Source organism: Mus pahari, chromosome 12 (genome assembly GCF_900095145.1).
Source record: "Mus pahari chromosome 12, PAHARI_EIJ_v1.1, whole genome shotgun sequence".
Taxonomy (NCBI): Eukaryota; Metazoa; Chordata; class Mammalia; order Rodentia; family Muridae; genus Mus; species Mus pahari.
The window spans coordinates 14,568,016-14,585,571 of NC_034601.1; the positions used below are offsets into that span (position 1 = coordinate 14,568,016).

General features: G+C 47.0%; 2 protein-coding genes across 4 annotated transcripts in view; one reads left to right on the plus strand and one right to left on the minus strand.

The window, feature by feature from the left end:
• Cdc45 (cell division cycle 45) overlaps positions 1-1,151 on the minus strand; it is a 35,258-nt gene extending 34,107 nt beyond the window's left edge. For both annotated transcript variants that reach the window (XM_021208984.2, XM_029544430.1), the window contains exons 1-2: positions 705-1,151; positions 495-554 (exon numbers count right to left, since the gene is read on the minus strand). In XM_021208984.2, the coding sequence (XP_021064643.1) occupies positions 495-554; positions 705-755 (111 nt within the window). In that variant the 5' untranslated portion in view covers positions 756-1,151. The remainder of the gene's footprint in view (positions 1-494; positions 555-704) is intronic.
• A 346-nt stretch (positions 1,152-1,497) lies between these two features.
• Positions 1,498-17,556, plus strand: part of Ufd1 (ubiquitin recognition factor in ER associated degradation 1) — a 23,616-nt gene continuing 7,557 nt past the window's right edge. The window contains exons 1-11 of one of the 2 annotated variants that reach the window (XM_021209227.2): positions 1,498-1,603; positions 3,741-3,873; positions 4,240-4,272; positions 7,115-7,236; positions 10,281-10,411; positions 12,567-12,639; positions 14,393-14,461; positions 15,103-15,168; positions 15,585-15,632; positions 16,600-16,688; positions 17,213-17,294. In XM_021209227.2, coding sequence (XP_021064886.1) covers positions 1,601-1,603; positions 3,741-3,873; positions 4,240-4,272; positions 7,115-7,236; positions 10,281-10,411; positions 12,567-12,639; positions 14,393-14,461; positions 15,103-15,168; positions 15,585-15,632; positions 16,600-16,688; positions 17,213-17,294 — 849 coding nt within the window. In that variant the 5' untranslated portion in view covers positions 1,498-1,600. Of the gene's footprint in view, positions 1,604-3,740; positions 3,874-4,239; positions 4,273-7,114; positions 7,237-10,280; positions 10,412-12,566; positions 12,640-14,392; positions 14,462-15,102; positions 15,169-15,584; positions 15,633-16,599; positions 16,689-17,212; positions 17,295-17,556 lie in introns of those variants that run through there. The other variant, XM_029544659.1, reaches the window with a different exon arrangement.

The following is a 17,556-nucleotide window of genomic DNA, read 5'->3' on the forward strand; positions in this document are numbered from 1 at the left end:
GATTTCTGAGTTCGAGGCCAGCCTGGTCTACAGAGTGAGCTCCAGGACAGCCAGGGCTACACAGAAAAACCCTGTCTCGAAAAACCAAACCAAACAAAACCAAAGTAAACAAACAAAAAGACACACTGTGGTCAAAGCCCAAACTAACGACCTTCTCTAATAGACCGGGGCTCCTGTATTTCCTGCACTCCCTATCATATCACTCCCAGTGGTCACATCTCCTCTCTCAAATTCATCTTTGAGAGGTCATTTACAAACTCAGAAGTGAAACCACTTCACTTGGGTTACTGTAGAAAGCACTACTTAACTTGTCTCACTTTTTGCACTATACTTTTCTCTAGCTCCAGTATAGGTCAGAGAGGATCCTTTGGGTTCCTCACCTCCTGCCTGCTCCTTCTGGTCCCTCCCCTTCTGTGCCCCACCCCCCGCTGGGGCCAACCCTGATCTGTCACCTCTCCCTCCTATCCTACCTTCCTAAGGTATTCAAAGCCCACCTGAAGGATCTTGCAAGCACACAAGGCATCCACGTCCGAGGCCACAAAGAGAAGGACCCTCTGTAGAAGCAAACGCGGACAGATGAGTTGAACGCAGGGACGCCAAACTCTGTGGCAACTCCCTGACCTCCCGGCCCATCCACGGACACTCGCCCTCTTCTCCCCAGCCCCCAGATAAGGTTCGGATCAGGATCGTGGAATGGGAGTCACCTGGTTGTGGACCGTCTCGTAGAACTCCTTGCGGAAATCGGTCACGAACATAGCCACAGCGCCCGGATACCTAGAGCTGGCGCTGAGACACGGACAGCCCCGGAGCTCGTCAAGACTCCCGCCAAATCACAGCTCTTCTGATTGGCCCACGCCAGCAGCCAATAGTTCTTAGCCTTTCCTCCTTTCTGATTGGGTCCTACTGGGGACAACCCATAATGCTCTGCTATTCGCAGCTGGATAAGATCCGCCCGTCCCTCAAAATGAAGCATCATCTTTACTCAGGCTGCGAACCTTGTTGTTCGGGTTGACGCTACCTTCCAGTTACCCAAAACTCCCTACGCTTGGCGGACATCTTTACTTCGGGAAGGAATGTCTACTATCTGACCCTGGGATACTTAGAAAACAATATCCTCTTAGACATAAAGTAAATTCAGTCACACATTTGAAGGCGGCAACTACGTTTCCAATACACTGTTCGTCGAATTAGAGTGCGCTATAGATTACTTCCGCCCGAATCCATGATGGCGGGGGTCAACGCCGGAAACTCTAGCTGCATTCTGGGTATTGTAGTCAGTAACGAGAACGGCTCCTACCAAGTTGTTCGGAAGGGAGTACTATCTAAACATTATAAATAATCGCTGTCCTGTGAAATCAGTTATCAAGTATTTTTATGTTTACTTTAAATAATTTTCAAACCTCAGGCCTTTCCATGACTTTCTGTTTTTCCGCCGCTGACTCCAGGCCTCCGTACCCCATCCCGTGCGGTGTTCCGTCACTTCCGGCGAGCCTCTCGCGGTTTCTGGGTTTCAGAGCGGTGGCCTCGACTGCAGAGAGAGCTGTGGGTTTTTTATTGTAAGGTTCAGGAAAAGAAGCGGCATCACCAAACGCTGTCAGTCATGGTGAGTTGGCCGGGGATTGCGAACCGGGTGATGCCAGAGCTACTCCTGGAGCTTGGCAGGGAGGGCCTGGACCTGGTGGCGGAGGTGCCGAGTCACCCGGGCCTGCGTCGGTCCCCTCCACTGTCCCGAGAGCTTCTGTCCCAAGTGGGATCCATAATTACGAGCCGCCTCTTTTTTTCTTAGCTTGTCTGAGTCATGACTCGAATGCCTTTCGGCGGGACAGCAGCCCCCGAGAGTAGAAAGGGACCTGCTACTTTATGTCGATTGTTCTCATAAGTGCTCGACACGCAACAAGTTTCCATGAACTCGAAGTTACTGGAGAGTTCTTGGGGAGTGGCGCGAGGGAGGAGAATCCGAAGGACATTAAGCCCAGCCAAAGTTCCCTGACCTTTTAGTAGAGATCATGTCTTAGGATGTATGTCACATTGTGTTCATCACGTTGCGATAACGACAGTAGATAATATGTGGGGCGCTTTTTTTCTATCAACATATACTTATTTAATTCCTGCAATCCCCATGGAGCATAAGTAGTTATTTTACTAACCGGTAGAACTAAAACTTAGCGAGCTGGTACTCACGAAATTGAGGCTCAGAGGTTGGAAGTCAAGCCCATCTGGCTGCAGTGATGTCTCATCACTCCTGTATATAGTGTTGACTCCGTGCCATTTGTTTGTTTAAAAACAAGAAGTGGTTAGTAGAATTTTATCGTGAGTGTCACAGTTAAGTCAATATCTAAGTTCATAACCAGTATGACTGCTTGATGTGTTAGGCATCAGAGCTTTAAAGGAAGTAACATGGATGGTAGAAGCAGAAGGGGGAGCAGATTCTCATGTTCATTGGTGGCTGAGTTGGAAGGATACTGTTATGGGTGTTGCATACTTCGTGTATGTTGTTTATGTTCCAGAGAGAAGCAGTAGGTTAGATGGATGGCATAAGGGAAGGAACTTTGATGAGCACACACACTCCCTCCTCCCCCCCCCCCCCCCACCCCAACCCCATCACTCAAGGGTTTTATAGGTTATGCACCTAAGACCAAATCACACAGTTCTGGTGCTTAAAGAAAAAGATAAAAGACTGAAAACTTGTGTGCTAGTAACCGAAGAACTGGTGGGGGATGTTGGTGTGTGCACGTGGGCTTGAGAATAGAGGCCTATGGGTGGGTACATGAGTCCGTATGCTTGGGTCTGCGTCTGTGCGTGTGAAGGTCGGCAGACTGTCTTGGATGTAGTTCTTTGTGTCTTGACATTGCTGGCTGGTATGAGAAAATACTTGGTATGCAGTGTGCAGGTCTGTTGTGTGCTGTGAGCACCTGGAGAACTAACTCTGACCTTGCCAAAGCAAGGGAAGCCTGCTGATGAGGGTCTCCTCCTGAACACTTGGCTAACATCCATTCTCGGGTGCTCTCTGGCCCGGCACCTGCTTCTTGTGTTTAAAACTCCCAGGCATAGGTGTTTGACTGTTACCTTCCTTGTCTTTCATATCAGGTTCACCAGGGCAGAGGTGGTATCTAGCTTCAGTACCCAAACATTACTAAAGTGATGTCCCCTAAACCCAGATTAGAGCCACACCAGTGGTAGGCACTCGGGAAAAGAGGTGACTTCTCAGTTAAGGATGGTGGGGAAAGGGCTCCAGGTGGACTTTACAAGTCCAGAGACAGGAGCATCGGGTTAGGAGATGGTGGATGGTCAGTAATGGGTCTCTGTGAAGTGTATGTGAGGCCCAGTCTCGATCTCGAGAATAGGGAATAGTAGCAGAAAGGTGGGAGGGGAAGGCCTGGCTTTATATTTAGTAAAGTTGCACTGTTTGTAGATAGTGGGAACTGGACCTGAGGGGTGAGTCTGGGAGGCACAAGAAAGATTTGAGGTTCACTGTGCCGCCGAGGTAGTCAAAAGAACATTCTGGTTAGTTGCTGTGTTCTTTGACCACATTTATATGCACTGATGACTTGCTATGTTAGTGCTTGGCCTAAAGAAACATACCTTTGAGGTAGATACAGTGCACATTTGTCCTACATTTGTTATGTGGGAGGCTAAGTCAAGGTCACTGGAATTCAGGACATGATGACCAGTCCCTTTTTTTTTTTTTTTTTTAAAGTGCCTTTGTTTTAATAATAATACCATTTCTTTCTTTCTTTTAGTTTTCTTTCAACATGTTTGACCACCCGATTCCCCGGGTCTTCCAGAACCGCTTCTCCACACAGTACCGCTGCTTCTCCGTGTCCATGCTAGCAGGGCCTAATGACAGGTCAGATGTGGAGAAAGGAGGGAAGAGTATGTGCCTGTTTTTATTTTGAATAGTAACCTTTCCTGCCCTAAACTCTATGAGCCCTGTAGCCTTCTATAGCCCTTAGTTTGCATGTGGGCACTAGACACTAACATTATAGTAAAAATGTCACTGTCCTAAGGCATGGGTGGTGGGAGTAAGGTGCTAATTACGTTTGTTGACTAAGTGCCATTCAGAGCACAAAAGTAAATTACTTCAAGTAAGATTCTTTATGAAAAGTCATTATGAAATTCTGGCTACCCCCAAACCACTGTTTAAAGCTTTTAAAAGATGCATCAGAAAGTATACATCTTGCCTTTGTTCTACCCTTTTGTCTCTATTTACTTAATATTCCTGAAATATTCTTTTCACAGTAATTATGCCGCCCTCAGCCCTCGATCAACTCAGTAAGTACTTTCTATATAAGTACGGGAAGCCAGAAATGGGCATGGGCTTTTCGTTGTACTCAGATTCCAGGTAACGTTTGTCAGGATGTGGTCGGAATCCTCTTTGGAGGGTGTGCTGGCCTAGAAGGACCAGGGGCAAGTACCTTAGATGAGGCAACCAGGGGCAAGTACCTTAGATGAGGCGAAGGTGGTTGTGCTTTCCAATGCGAGGGCACTATAGGCACCCACTCCATAAAGGGCGCTCCTTTCTGTTTCTTCTCACCCCAACCCTTCCCCAGTGCCTGGCTTGTCTCCAGAACTTGTCTAGATACAAAGGAGCAGCACTTTGCATAGCGCTTGCTTAGCTCAGGCTGTGGCGTGGGCTCACTAGGTTGTCTCCTAAAGGGGGAAAAAAAAAAGATTGCTCTACAAGAGGACTGCATGACTCAGATCTCCCAAACCTGAGTTTTTCACTTCCAGTGTGACATTGTATCCTGAGGAAGCCAAAGGTTGAGCTGCCACTTTCTCTTCCTGTGCCAGATAATAAAGCCATTGTGAGAAAAGCCCCAGGCTTGCTTTCTCCGATTATGAACCGCCCTAATTGTGGACACACTCTTTGCTTTGGAAACTTGAAGATGTTCCCATACTGAATTCATCCTGTGGGGCCCGGTTATGGAGATGTAGTGGGGACTTGCAGAGAATAGATTCTACTTTGCTGTGTTTGGGCTTTGAACTTCTCGGCTACTGGCTTAGCTTCTCTGGATCATGGTATCTCCATTAACCTGGGACACCATCAGTACCATTCATTGGAGCTGTGGTGATAGTTCTGGTTATAAGTGGGGAGGTGACCTATAACCAGCTCTAGGTGGGACCGTGTCCAGCGGAGGCTTCTTAGGCAGCAGGTAGAATAGAATCATAGGGTTCACAGTAGGTTGCCATTACAAAGACAGGATGAGTGCTCGGTCTTGCTTTTGGGGTGAGCTGACCAAGGAGCCCGGGTGTGTCCCTTAGCAGAGTATCCAGGAAGATACTTTGTCACTGAATCCGTGGGATTTAGACCAGATTAGAGCGACCTCTCAGACCTCTCTTTGTTTGCTTTTGCAGTACTAAGGATTCAGGCATGCTAGATGCATGCTTATTCACTGAGTTAGACCCTCAGCCCTTTAAAGCCCTTTTTCTTCCTTCAGACTGGGTCTCACCCAACTTAACTAGGATGACCTCGAACTTAAAATCTTCCTGCCTTGACTTTTTGAGTTACAGGTGTGTGCCACCATGCTCAGCTGTTGAGGCCTCTTAAGTGGTGGAAGAAGCCCATTGTAACCAAGTAAGACCAAGGGAGTCTTGATTTGTGAGGTACAGGTTATTGCTCAGGCTGTAGGAATTAAATGTCTCAGAGGACTGGGGAGCTCGAAGTCAGGCTCTCCCATCAGTCAGTGGCTAAAGGGTGCTACAGTTTCCTTGAATTTCCTCTGCCTCAGATCTTTGGCGGAGCCTGGCCTGCAGCACCCAGACTCTGGGTCAACTTGTAGCTTCCATGGTTGGAGCTGTTTTAGTGACAAAGAGCCTAACCCTAACTCCTTGGTCCTGGGCCACTTGTCTCAGTCACCCTTGTCCTGGCAAGACCTCCTCCATTCTACAGTGAGATAGTTTTCTGGGCTGCTCTGGAGCTTCCTACCCAAGCTCTTCCCTGATTGACTTCATTCATTCAACATTTACAGAGAAGCCAGAAGTCTCCTTAGCCTCCTGATGCTAAGCGGACTTTTCTTGGCAGCGGTGGTGGCAGGCCTCTGAGGTAGAGGCCATTTAGGGCTATGGAGTGAGTCTCGGTGTGTGTGCTTCACCTGACGACTGCAGACTACTGACAAGTGGCAGAGCTCTGACTTCGGCAACTAAGTCTGGATCCCAGCGCCACCACTCCTGAGCATGATCACTTAGGGCGTGTTACTTTATCCACATGCCTCAGTTTCTCCAATAAATTAAAAAGGGAGGAATGATAGTGTGTCCTCATTGTTCTGGGAAGACTAAACAATTGCCCTGGTCTCCTGGCTTTTTCTGGTTTTATGTGGCCAGGCCCTTCTCTCTCTGCCTTTGTGCCTTTGAGTCAGCATTCCACTAGTCCTGTTGCTGGCTCCTGCCCTCTGTGCAGCCATTAACCCATAGACCACTGGAATTCAGAGACATGCCATGTTGTGACCTTCTGAGCTAGGGCTGCCCACTGGCCTGATACTTGTCTCTGTTCCATGTGTTCTCATAGTGTCTCCCTTCCTGACTTACTCTCACACCTGACCTCAGCCGTCTTGCCTAATTACTGGTCATTCCTTGAACTGGCTGAGTTCTTCTCATCCATTCCTTTGCTTAGCTGTCCCCCTTCCTGAATTGTGTGTCTGGTAGCTGACCTGGAAAGCTGTGTCTTTAGGGGCTGGGAAGTGTATTCCCTGGTCTTTCTCCCTTTCCACCCATGGTGCCTGCAGTGTGTACTGGTTTACAATCTCACCTATCTATATAAAAAAAACTTTAAATGAAAAGATTTGTGTGTGTGTGTGTGTGTGTGTGTGTGTGGCACATGGTTGACACTTAAGTTACCGATAAATAAGTGAACATGTTACTTTTAAGAATCATGATTTCAGAAACTCATGTTTATGCTGGTGCTATATGACTAAGTCGCCGAGCTCCTCTAGGGCCACATGGTGTGTTCTTGCAGTGATACCCCACTGACTAGGGCGGTAGGGGAATGTGGGAGTAGGCGCTGAAGTTTAGGGGACGGACAAGGCCACGGCACGGGAGGGCCTTGGGTGGACAGGGTTTCCTTCACAGGAACGGTAGGTGTGGTGCTTACTGTGTGCTATAACATCTTTGTTCATAGGCCGGCTCAACATTACCTATCCTATGCTATTTAAATTGACCAATAAGAATTCAGATCGGATGACACACTGTGGTGTACTGGAGTTTGTTGCTGATGAAGGCATCTGTTACCTCCCCCACTGGGTGAGTTGAGCTGTGAAGGTCTGTCCCTTAGGGACACCCCTTTTCCATGTGTGTGCATGCCTGAGAGTCCTTTCAAGTAGAACAGCTCAGTAAAAGGACATCTTCAGCAGTGTGCTGTGCCATGTAAACTCATGCTTAGCTGTGTAGACACAGTCAAGCTGATGTGAAGGGTGAGTGTCCTTACAGACCTGGGTGCCTCATCGAGGGCTCCTCAGAAGTTCTTAACATTTCAGGGAGGATGCTGAGGTGGCAAGCATTCTGTAGTGTGGTTTGGGGACCATAGCACCCTTGCTTCCCTTCTCTCTCTCCTTTCAGTCCTAGCCCAGTTGACAAGCTCAACTTTAGGAAGCCTTCACAGGGAAGCTTGTACCCTGGTCTTTGTGCTTTAGTGGTGTCAGGTGTCCTGAAAGGCCCTGGGCAGGCTCTGGATGGGGCTGAGGACACAGACATACTTTGTCTGCTGTTCGTGGAGGCCCCACTGGCACCAGAACAGTGCTCTGAAGCTCAGTCCCCACCTGCTTGCTCTGTCACGGTGACCAGCACATTTCATAGGAGTACCTTTTCCTTCTTACAGTTACTTGTGATTCAAGTGCTAAAGGTCGTTTCTTTCTTGTCACTGCCACCCCTTCCAGCTGGGCCGCAAGGTGCTTGACGAGCCATGTCCATGTCCTCCCCAGCAGGAGCCCTGCTTGGACTTGCACCTCCTGCTTCTAGGCTTTTCTGTGTTGCCCATCTCCTTGCCCTGACTCACTGTGGGACTTCTTACTAAAGCTGAGATCTGACATGCTTACCACTCACACTCATCACTTACTGTCCTGTGTCGACCCCTGCATAAGGCAGCATCTTGCTGTAGCAGCAGGCCTGGCCACTGGAGCTGCACTGGATGGTGAAGTGTAGGGCAGTGACTCTTTCAGCACTTCTCTTCCTGCAGAGGCCCTATGGCTCACCTATTGAGATGAAGTGTGAGGTAGACAACACTGAGCTCTGAAGATTCTCCCTTTAAATTCCTGGTGTGCAGTTAAGAGCTACAGATTCTTTGACATCTTTAGCCTGGGAAGCTATCTGCACTTCTTTCTCTGAGATGCCACAGGGAAGCCTGTGGGAATGTGAGATTGTTTTCCCAGCCGTTTGGGGCTGGCTTTCCAGCTCATAGCATGAGCAGGCATTTGCCTACTGTCCCCCAGCTTCTATTTCAGGTGACAGGGGGCATGTACACAGATTATCTCATTTGGCTGCTCAGTGGACTTTACCCAGCCTAAACTGCCAAGTTTCAGGGAGAACCAAGCTGCAGGAAGTGCTAGCCTGCTGCTGGAACCTCATCTGTTGACCCATGCTTATTGGAGTGCCGTCAGGCTTGGGCCTGCCATGCTGTCTGCATCAAAGTGCCCACGAGTGGGCCAGGGAGAGAGTGCACTTTCAGGTCCTCTTGCTTCCTGTTGTCCTCAAGTCATTTCAGAAGTCTGTTCCCCCTGGCTTGGTCTGGCCCCTTTTCCTGCTTTGTACTGTCTGTGGTTATGTCCTGCTTCTGTCTGGGGGAAGCTGTAGGCTTCACTCAGGCCTGCATCCGTCCCCGTGTTCTATGTGCTCCAAAGCCTCATGCCACAGTTACTTTCCTCCTAACTGACCACTTTATACTGCTTTGATTTATACCAGGCTGGTATTGACCCTTGGGAAACTTGTACTTAGGGTCACAGAGCCCTCACTTGCCAAAACCTTAGCAGCCTGTTGTGGCATTTGGAGGAGTGGCTATCTTCCATTTTTGTCATTCCCAGCCTTTTAGCACAGTGTACTGGATGGAGCCTCTGTAGTCTGGCTGCCCCATTCTTCAGATGAGCACCTTCCTACTTGCACCCTAGCCCTCTGTCCTTGCTTCTTTGTAATGTTCTCAAGGGGATTTGCATCCCTAAGGACATGCTTGCTTGGGGTAGCCTAGCATGAAGGGGCTAGCATTGGGCCCCAGTCTTAGTAAGGGTTTTACTGCTATGAACAGACACTATGAACAAAGCAACTCTTGTAAGGACAGCATTTAATTGGGGCTGGCTTACAGGTTCAGAGGTTCAGTCTATTATCATCAAGGTGGGAGCATGCCAGCATCTAGGGAGGCATGGTGCAGGAGAAGCTGAGAGTTCTACATCTTTGTCTGAAGGCTGCTAGCAGAATAATGGCTTCCAGGCAGCTAGGATGATGGTCTTAAAGCCCACACCCACAGTGACACACCTACTCCAACAGGGCCACACCTTCTAATAGTGCCACTCCTTGGGCCAAGCATATACAAACCTTCACAGACCCTGAAAAATTAAAGGGGGTAGAGAGGTATTAGGGAAGGCCAATGGAAATTCACTCTTCAGTTCTTTCTACTTATTCATCTGTTTATTCAACTTATTTTTAAAAAGATATAAAATTATCAAAAATCCATTCTGAGACCTGTCGCCTATCCCTCTTTCCTGACCCATGGTTCTCTGCCTCTGACTTAAGACTTCTGGTACTACAGTGGCCTGGTTTCCTACAAGCTAGATTTTCACAGCCTTTGTTCATCTCTTTCTGTTCCTGTCCTCAGTCCTTATCTGTCTTATTGGGTAGTTTATCAGTGCATGTGTATTAGTGTTTTTATGATTCTTAGTAGCAGACACATCTGGGGCCTTCCATGACTAGCTTTTCCTTGTGTGGTCTTTCTATTGTAAGTGTGGTCTTGATTGCTTCAGGGCCACGAAAACTGCCTGTGGGGCAGCTTTGGAGCTGGGAGGTAAGCATCCCAGGGAAACATGGTGTGCAGGAGGCTGGAACTGGTGGCCTGTCCGGTGGCCTCAGCAGACAGTCACAACGCAGCCTCCGTTGAATCCCTTACTTGGTCTGCTTTCCATGTGCATCCCTCACTTGTTTTCTTCTATGGCATAGCTCCATAGCACTGTTTGCTTGTTCCAAGTCTTCATCCTGGGCCCTTCTACCCAAATAAGACTTAGACCCCCTCAGTGTACTAACTGGCAGATGTTAACCTTGTAGGTTTGTTGATTTTCAGGAGTTTCATGCTGATTTCTTGCCTTCAGATGATGCAGAATTTGCTGTTGGAGGAAGGGGGCCTGGTTCAGGTAGAAAGTGTCAACCTCCAAGTGGCGACCTACTCTAAGTTCCAGCCTCAGAGCCCAGACTTCCTGGACATCACCAACCCTAAAGCTGTGTATCCTTTGGACGTAAGAGTTCCTCGGTAAAGGAGGGCTTCCTGCTCGTCACTGAACATCATGGGGAACCACACATCTGTTTCTGATTGAAGCCATGATTGCTAGTAATGTCATTTGGGCTCTTTGGCCTTCGCCAGGCACTTGCAGACACTTGTTAGACTCCAGAGCAGAGCCTTCTTTTAGTTTTGTGGCTACCTAGCACAAAGACTGAAATATGCAGTCTCTCCAGTGGAAAGGCATCATGGCTCTTCAGTCTCCAGCCCTTTGTGGAGCCCTTGTCTCTGGTTCAGCATAAACTAGGTGATCAAGCCCACTTTATGCTCAGACTTAGGTAGGACCCATTCAAAGTAAGACAATAAAGGTTTGGGGAGTACCCTTTCTGTGTTTTAGCAAGGGGGAAGGAAAAGTTTTACGTTTTCGTTCAAATGTTTTTTTTTCTTTTATGTTCGCCTCTCAGGTTAAGCTGGGTATGTGTATTTATAAACGTGACCTATGTGAGTGAGGGACATCCTTTGTGTCAAGATGTGCATAGTAAGACTTTCTGAAGAAAAACAAAAATCTCAAGCAGCAACATGTACAAGTAGAACATTTGAAAGCAAACATATGGACAGAAACCATGTTTACTTCTCTTGCCACCTGTCACCTCTCTCCACTCGCTGTCAGAAGCAGGCTGTTGTGCCAAGGGTCAAAACCTGGATGCCAGTGAGCCTGCTGCTGTCTGGGTCCTAGCCAAAGGGGCATGATGGATACCTGTCTCCACAGTGTAGACAGTGGTAGAGGTATCCTGTCCTGCAGGCAGGCAACATCTACTTAATTTGTCCATCAGAATGAACTGCAATGTTTTACTGTCAGTGTAGGATGGGTCTTGTCTTCATCGTCACCTTTTAGGATCTTTGTGGTTTCCTATATTATAATGTAGATTTATGAAAGAGATTTTTTAAAGAATCTTATGGGTATGTCTGTGTGGATGTTTGTGCATCCAGGTACTCAAGGAGGCCAGAAAAGGCCATTAGATTCCCTAGGGCTTGTGTTATAGGTGGTTGTGAACCATTTAATATGGGTGCTGGGAACGAACCGTTGATCCTCTGAAAGAGTAGTACACACTCTTAACCATTGGGTCATCTCTGCAGCCCCTGTTTTATCTTTTAAATTATGTGTATGTGTGTGGATATGTGCTTGTGAGTCTAGGTGCCTTTGGAGGCCAAAAGATACCCTAGTTAGAGGTGATTGTAACCTCCTGTCAGTGTGGGTGCTGGGAACCAATCTTGGGTCTTCTCACTCTTAACAGCTAAGCTATCTCTCCTAGGAGGCTTTTTCTCTGTTACCATGGGGAAAGGGCATCCCTTTGGCTAACTGTTGTTCCTGGGTGTGACTGATAAGGGGAAGGCGGGCTCAGCGTACGGAATGGTGAGTTTTTATTTTCAGCTTGACTGTTAGAATCACATAGTAGACATATGTAGGCTTGTTTGTGAGTATTTTTTAAAAAGAAGACCCACTTGCGTGTGGGGAGCCCCATCATGTGATCCTGGTCCCAGGGTGACTAAAGGGAGAAGGTAGGGTAACCAATTGAGAGCTTTCATTTCTCGGCGTTTTGATCCAGCCAGGTGTGCCTAGACATCTAGTACCACAGCCGCAAGCCTTTCCTGCCCACATGCCCTTTCCCTTCATGATGAACTGTTTTAGGGCACACTGAGCCCAAAGAAATCCTTCCTAATGTTGCTTTTGGTTGAGTATTTTGTTTTAGGGATGAGAAAAGGAACAAAGGGGCTGGAGAGATGGCTCAGTGGTTAAGAGCACCAACTGCTCTTCCGAAGGCCCTGAGTTCAAGTCCCAGCAACCACATGGTGGCTCACAACATCTGTAATGGGATCTGACTCCCTCTTCTGGAGTGTCTGAAGACAGCTACAGTTGTACTTACATCTAATAAATAAATAAATCTTTAAGAGAGAGAGAGAGAGAACAAAGACAGTGTAGAGCAGAGGTGTGTGAAGCACCATAGCATTTGCCAGGGCCTGCCAAAGTAACTGTAGGAGCCAGTCTGCTCATCTGAGGTCAGCCCTTACACCCGTTCCTTCCAGAGTCACTGGAAGTAGTAATCGAGTGTGTAATTGAAGGCATGCAGCTTGTCCTGTTACCTTGACAACTTGTATGCAGATTAGAAAATGCCTTGAGAAACTTCGCCTGTCTGACGACTGGAGACGTGATTGCTATCAACTACAATGAGAAGGTAGGTGAGCCTGGCTGCCTTACCTGTTAAAATGTTCTGCTGCTGTGCCTGTTTACCAGAGAGAGGGAAACGACAGCTAAGAAACCTTCCAAGTGTTTTAGTGATACAAAGTGTTCATGCGGTGAATACAGGAGCATAGGTGAGCCAGGATGTGACTTAGAGAAGCTGCATCAGTGGAGTTCTGTACAAGTTATGGGCAGGGGTAGCCTCAGGGGTAGCCTCTGGAGCCTGGTGACTTTCTTCTGGTCTTGGTGGGCACCAGGAGTGCCTGTGGTACACATGTATACATGCAGGCAAAATGTTCAGAAAAAAATCTTCCTTCCTTCCTTCCTTCCTTCCTTCCTTCCTTCCTTCCTCCCTCCCTCCCTCCCTCCTTCCCTCCCTCTCTTTTTCTTTCTTCCCCCACCCCTCTCTTTCTTTCATTTGTTTTCTTATGTGTTAAAAATGCCTTTGTTGGCTGACCCTGGTGGTACATGTTAGTAATCTTACCACCTAGGAGATGGTTGTGAGTTCAAGGTTTCATGAGAGTCCCCACACCCTCCACAAGAGAATGTTTGAATCCACAATGAGTCATAGTCATTGTCCATTCTAGTATTGAATGAGGTGTTCTGAAAGTGGCTTTTATCACCTAATTGCTACCTGCTGTTTGTTTGTTTGTTTGTTTGTTTAATTTTTCTGGGTACACATTTAAAGCCCTAATTCACTCAGTATTGATAGTTATATATAATGTCTATATTAAGTCATCTCCCTAGCCTTTCATGAGTCATCTCCTTAGCCTTTCATGGTGGTTAATTTGATTGCTATTTGATGGGATTTAGAAACTCAATAGAATCAAGACCCTTCCCAACATGGCAAGGGGCTTGGCTTAGATAAAAGGACAGATAAACCTTTGGCAGGGAGAGGAGAGTAGGAACTTGCTTTGTGGTCCAGACCAACCTTGAACCTACAACCCTGCTGCCATAGGTCATCAGCTGGTGCTTTACCTTACTAGGGAGCCTCTGCCATTTCATTTTATTATTTGCTTCTGGGATGCTGGGGTTTGAACCTACAGCCTTGCAAATATTGTACGAATGCTCTGCAGCCAAGCTGTAGGGCTGGTGAGGTGCAGGTAAAGATGCTGGTCCTGTGAGCCTGGTGATCTGAGTTTGATCCTGGAGCCCACAGGTAGGAGGAGAGAACCAACCTCTGACCTCCATGTGGACACTGTTGCAGATGCATGTTGGTATTGTAGGTGTCAGTGTGTGAAACAATTGAGCTCTGTATAACCTTAGCCCGACTTCTTTTCTTTTCTCTTCCCTTTTCTTTTTTCTGTGTTTTTCTTTTTTCCCCCTCCCCCCCCCATCTCCTACCCTCCCCCCTTAAATTCAAGCAGTGCAATTCATTTATCATTTTGGAAGGATAGACTTAGCTTTATTGGTGTGATCATTCTTACTCTTGTCTCCTTAGACACCTAGCTAATTCTTTTCTTAGAATAAACCAGATTGCGATTTTAGATACTAGAATTTATTTAGAATGTACAATATTAGAATATTAGATTTTAGGTGTTGACTAAATTAGATATGAATAGCTAGACCAGAATAGTCTTGCAGTATGGTGCTAATTAGCTTGTGGAATTAGACCAACATGTGGGGACCAGTACCTTTGGCTCTGACCTGAAGCAGCATTGTCAGTGCTGGAAGGTTTGATGCAGGTGTGATGCTTGCCCATGTTGCCAGCCCCTACTATACTACTTCGTTTTCCTGTTTTTTTGCAGATCTATGAGCTTCGGGTAATGGAGACCAAACCTGACAAGGCTGTATCCATTATTGAATGTGACATGAATGTGAGTGACTTTCCACTATAAGTGAGGTCAGAACCCATGAGTGTGTCACACAAGGGGAAGAGGAGGAAAATGCTGTCAGAATAGGAGGAGGTGGCCATTCATCTAGTATTCCCTCCCAGGGAATAGAAGTGGCAGTTGACTGTACTTAAAGTGGTTAGATCCACACTCACTTCAGGCCTACCAGAGGGTGAATGTTACAGTATTAAAAGCTAAGTGGAAACAAATTATTGACAGGACTCCTGGTTGTCAAGGAAAAAAAAGGTTGCACTGTCTTCTGCCTCCTTTCATTTACATTGATAGCTAAGGATTCAGACTTTAGAAAGGGAAGAGAGATTAATGGTTGCCAGGAACGTGTAGGTTGTTGTAGTACTATTAATACCTTCCCTGGGGTAATGGGTACACACACTTCCATGGTGATATGGTTATATTTAACTATAGACACACACACACACACACACACACACACACACAGAGCTCCCAACAATAGCTGTGTGTCTATAATGTGTTCATGTCATTGTAGTGATGTTGAGCAGTGTAAAGCACTACTGTTGGGACAACCGGACTCTCAAGCTGTTGTATCAGTTAGGTAAGGAGGCAGAGTGGCTGCGTCTCAGAAGTTAACCTTTATTTTCAAAACACAGGTGGATTTTGATGCTCCCTTGGGATACAAAGAGCCAGAAAGACCAGTGCAGCATGAGGAGTCAATAGTAAGTCATTTCCTTGAGCTCCTCCTGATATTTTTGTACCTGTGCTTCTTTTGTTTGTTTTAATTACATTTAAACATGTTGAGGTGTGTGTGCCATGCATGTGTGGAGGTCGGAGGACAACTTTTGGGAGTTGTTTCTCTTTCCACCGTTGAGTACCAAGGATTGCACTCAGGTCTTCAGGCTTGGCGGCAGGTATTTTTACCTGGTGAGCTGACTTGCTGGTCTGGTCATGTATTTTGTGTGTGGACTCTGCAGGGGCTAGCTGGGCCGTGGTCCTTGCTCCTAGGAGGAGGCTTGCCTCCTTGAGGAGAGTGTGCTCTGGCTGATGGAGATGGGCAGCTGTGGAACGAGGCTCTGAGGAAAGCTGACCACCATTCCAGGAAGCTCATGTCCTGTTTCTTTCTTTTCCCCGCTAGGAGGGAGAAGCTGACCACAGCGGCTATGCTGGAGAGGTGGGCTTCCGGGTGAGTACCAGGCACTGTGTGCCTCTCTGCATCCTGACGCCAGCAACTATTCTCAGTGATGATTTATGAGCATTAACAAGTCGTGAGCTCTGGGTACCCAAATGAGCAGAGCAGACAAATCAAGCACTTGCTCAATTACCTTTTTTTTTTTTTTCTTTTGTAACAGATTTAGGTCTTTTTTTTTTTTTTAAACAAAAGATTCCTTCATTATATTTATATAAGTACACTGTAGCTGTCTTCAGTCACACTGGAAGAGGGCATTAGATCCCATTACAGATGGTTGTGAGCCACCATGTGGTTACTGGGAATTGAACTCAGCACCTCTGGAAAAGCAGCCAGTGCTCTTAAGCACTGAGCCATCTCTCCAGCCTTCAGACCTTTTAATATGTACTTTCTCTTGGAACCTTGACAACCCTGAAAGGCTTCCAACTTCTGTTGTTCCTTTCAAAACTTATGCCTATCATAGGACTTGGGAATGGTCTCTAGGTATGTGTGGGATGTCTACTAAAAAGTCAAATTGGTATAATAAATACTTCCTTTAGGCTCAACAGTTGGTAGCATATTTGCTTTACCTCTGAAAGCACACCCTGCTTTTATTTGCCTACACTATTTGAAAGTAAGTAGCATGTTTGCTAACCAGGCTCCCTGGTGAGCAGGCAGAGGTGGCTCGCGTGCAGGTGCTGGAAAGTGCTGGGAAGCAGACGAGGACGTATGACTAGAGATGTGGGGAGGAGGGAGGGGCCTGGCAAGCATTTGCAACAGAGGTCAGCTATCACTGCTGCTGCCTGTTTTAGAGAGCTCTTGGGCTTCCTGCAGTCCCTTGAGGGGCTGATTGAGGTATCTTGGCTGTCAGCACTGGAGAAGATCTGGCAGTGCACCAGCTCTGTCTTTCTGGGGTCTCTAAACAGAGGTACATGGTTTCTTGCTCTTGAGGTTGAGCATGCACCCTCTTGACTTCCTTGTCTAGGCCTTCTCTGGTTCTGGGAATAGACTGGATGGAAAGAAAAAAGGGGTCGAGCCCAGTCCTTCCCCAATCAAGCCTGGAGACATCAAAAGGTAGATCTGTCCTAGTTTGTCCCTGATGAGTATTTGCCATTTTCTAAGAAAGGTTTGACACATGGACTTTGTGTCGAAGCACAGGATGCAGGAGAGCCTCATTCCAGTGTTGGAGACAAACCAGCATGCTACTGAGTAGGCTCAAGCTCTCATTCGCTCCCTGACCCTGGTAGAGCACAATGGTGTCTGTCCAGATTTCATAGTGAATTCTCTTTTGGTGGCTACCTGGTAGGACTAGGGATGTGTTAATTGTCTATTGTATGTGTGACCAGTTAGAGAACAGGAGTAGGATGCACTGGAGCACTTTCAGAAGAAGTCTAAGGCTAGACCAGTACCCACAGTTCCTATCCCATGACCAGTGTTTTTACTTTGTGTTCCCTCTTAGCAGTACATAGAGGGCAAAGCAGTGTATACCAGACACTTACCAAGAAGGCACTGCTGTCTCTTCCACCTTCCTCTTGATTGTCAGAAGCAAATCTTAGTCCTCCTTGGAACTAACCTTTCTCCTTGTCTGTAATTTTCAGAGGAATTCCTAATTACGAATTTAAGCTTGGTAAGATCACTTTCATCAGAAATTCACGTCCATTGGTCAAAAAGGTTGAAGAGGTAAGTTAATTTCATTGGTCATAGGATTTACTTACTAGTGATGACTAATGTTTCTATCATTCAAAATACGGTGCTTCTGTGATATTTGTGGCCCTGCTGTTCCTAATGGGCTGATTACTCTGTAGAACCATTGCAGGTCTGTTGACTAAGGCCTGGCAGTGCAGGGGTCAAGAAAGGACTCCAGGTTCTGCCACAAAAAAAAATCTGGAGCCCCAGGTGGGTTTCTTCTCCTCCTCCTCCTCCTCCTCCTCCTTCTCCTCCT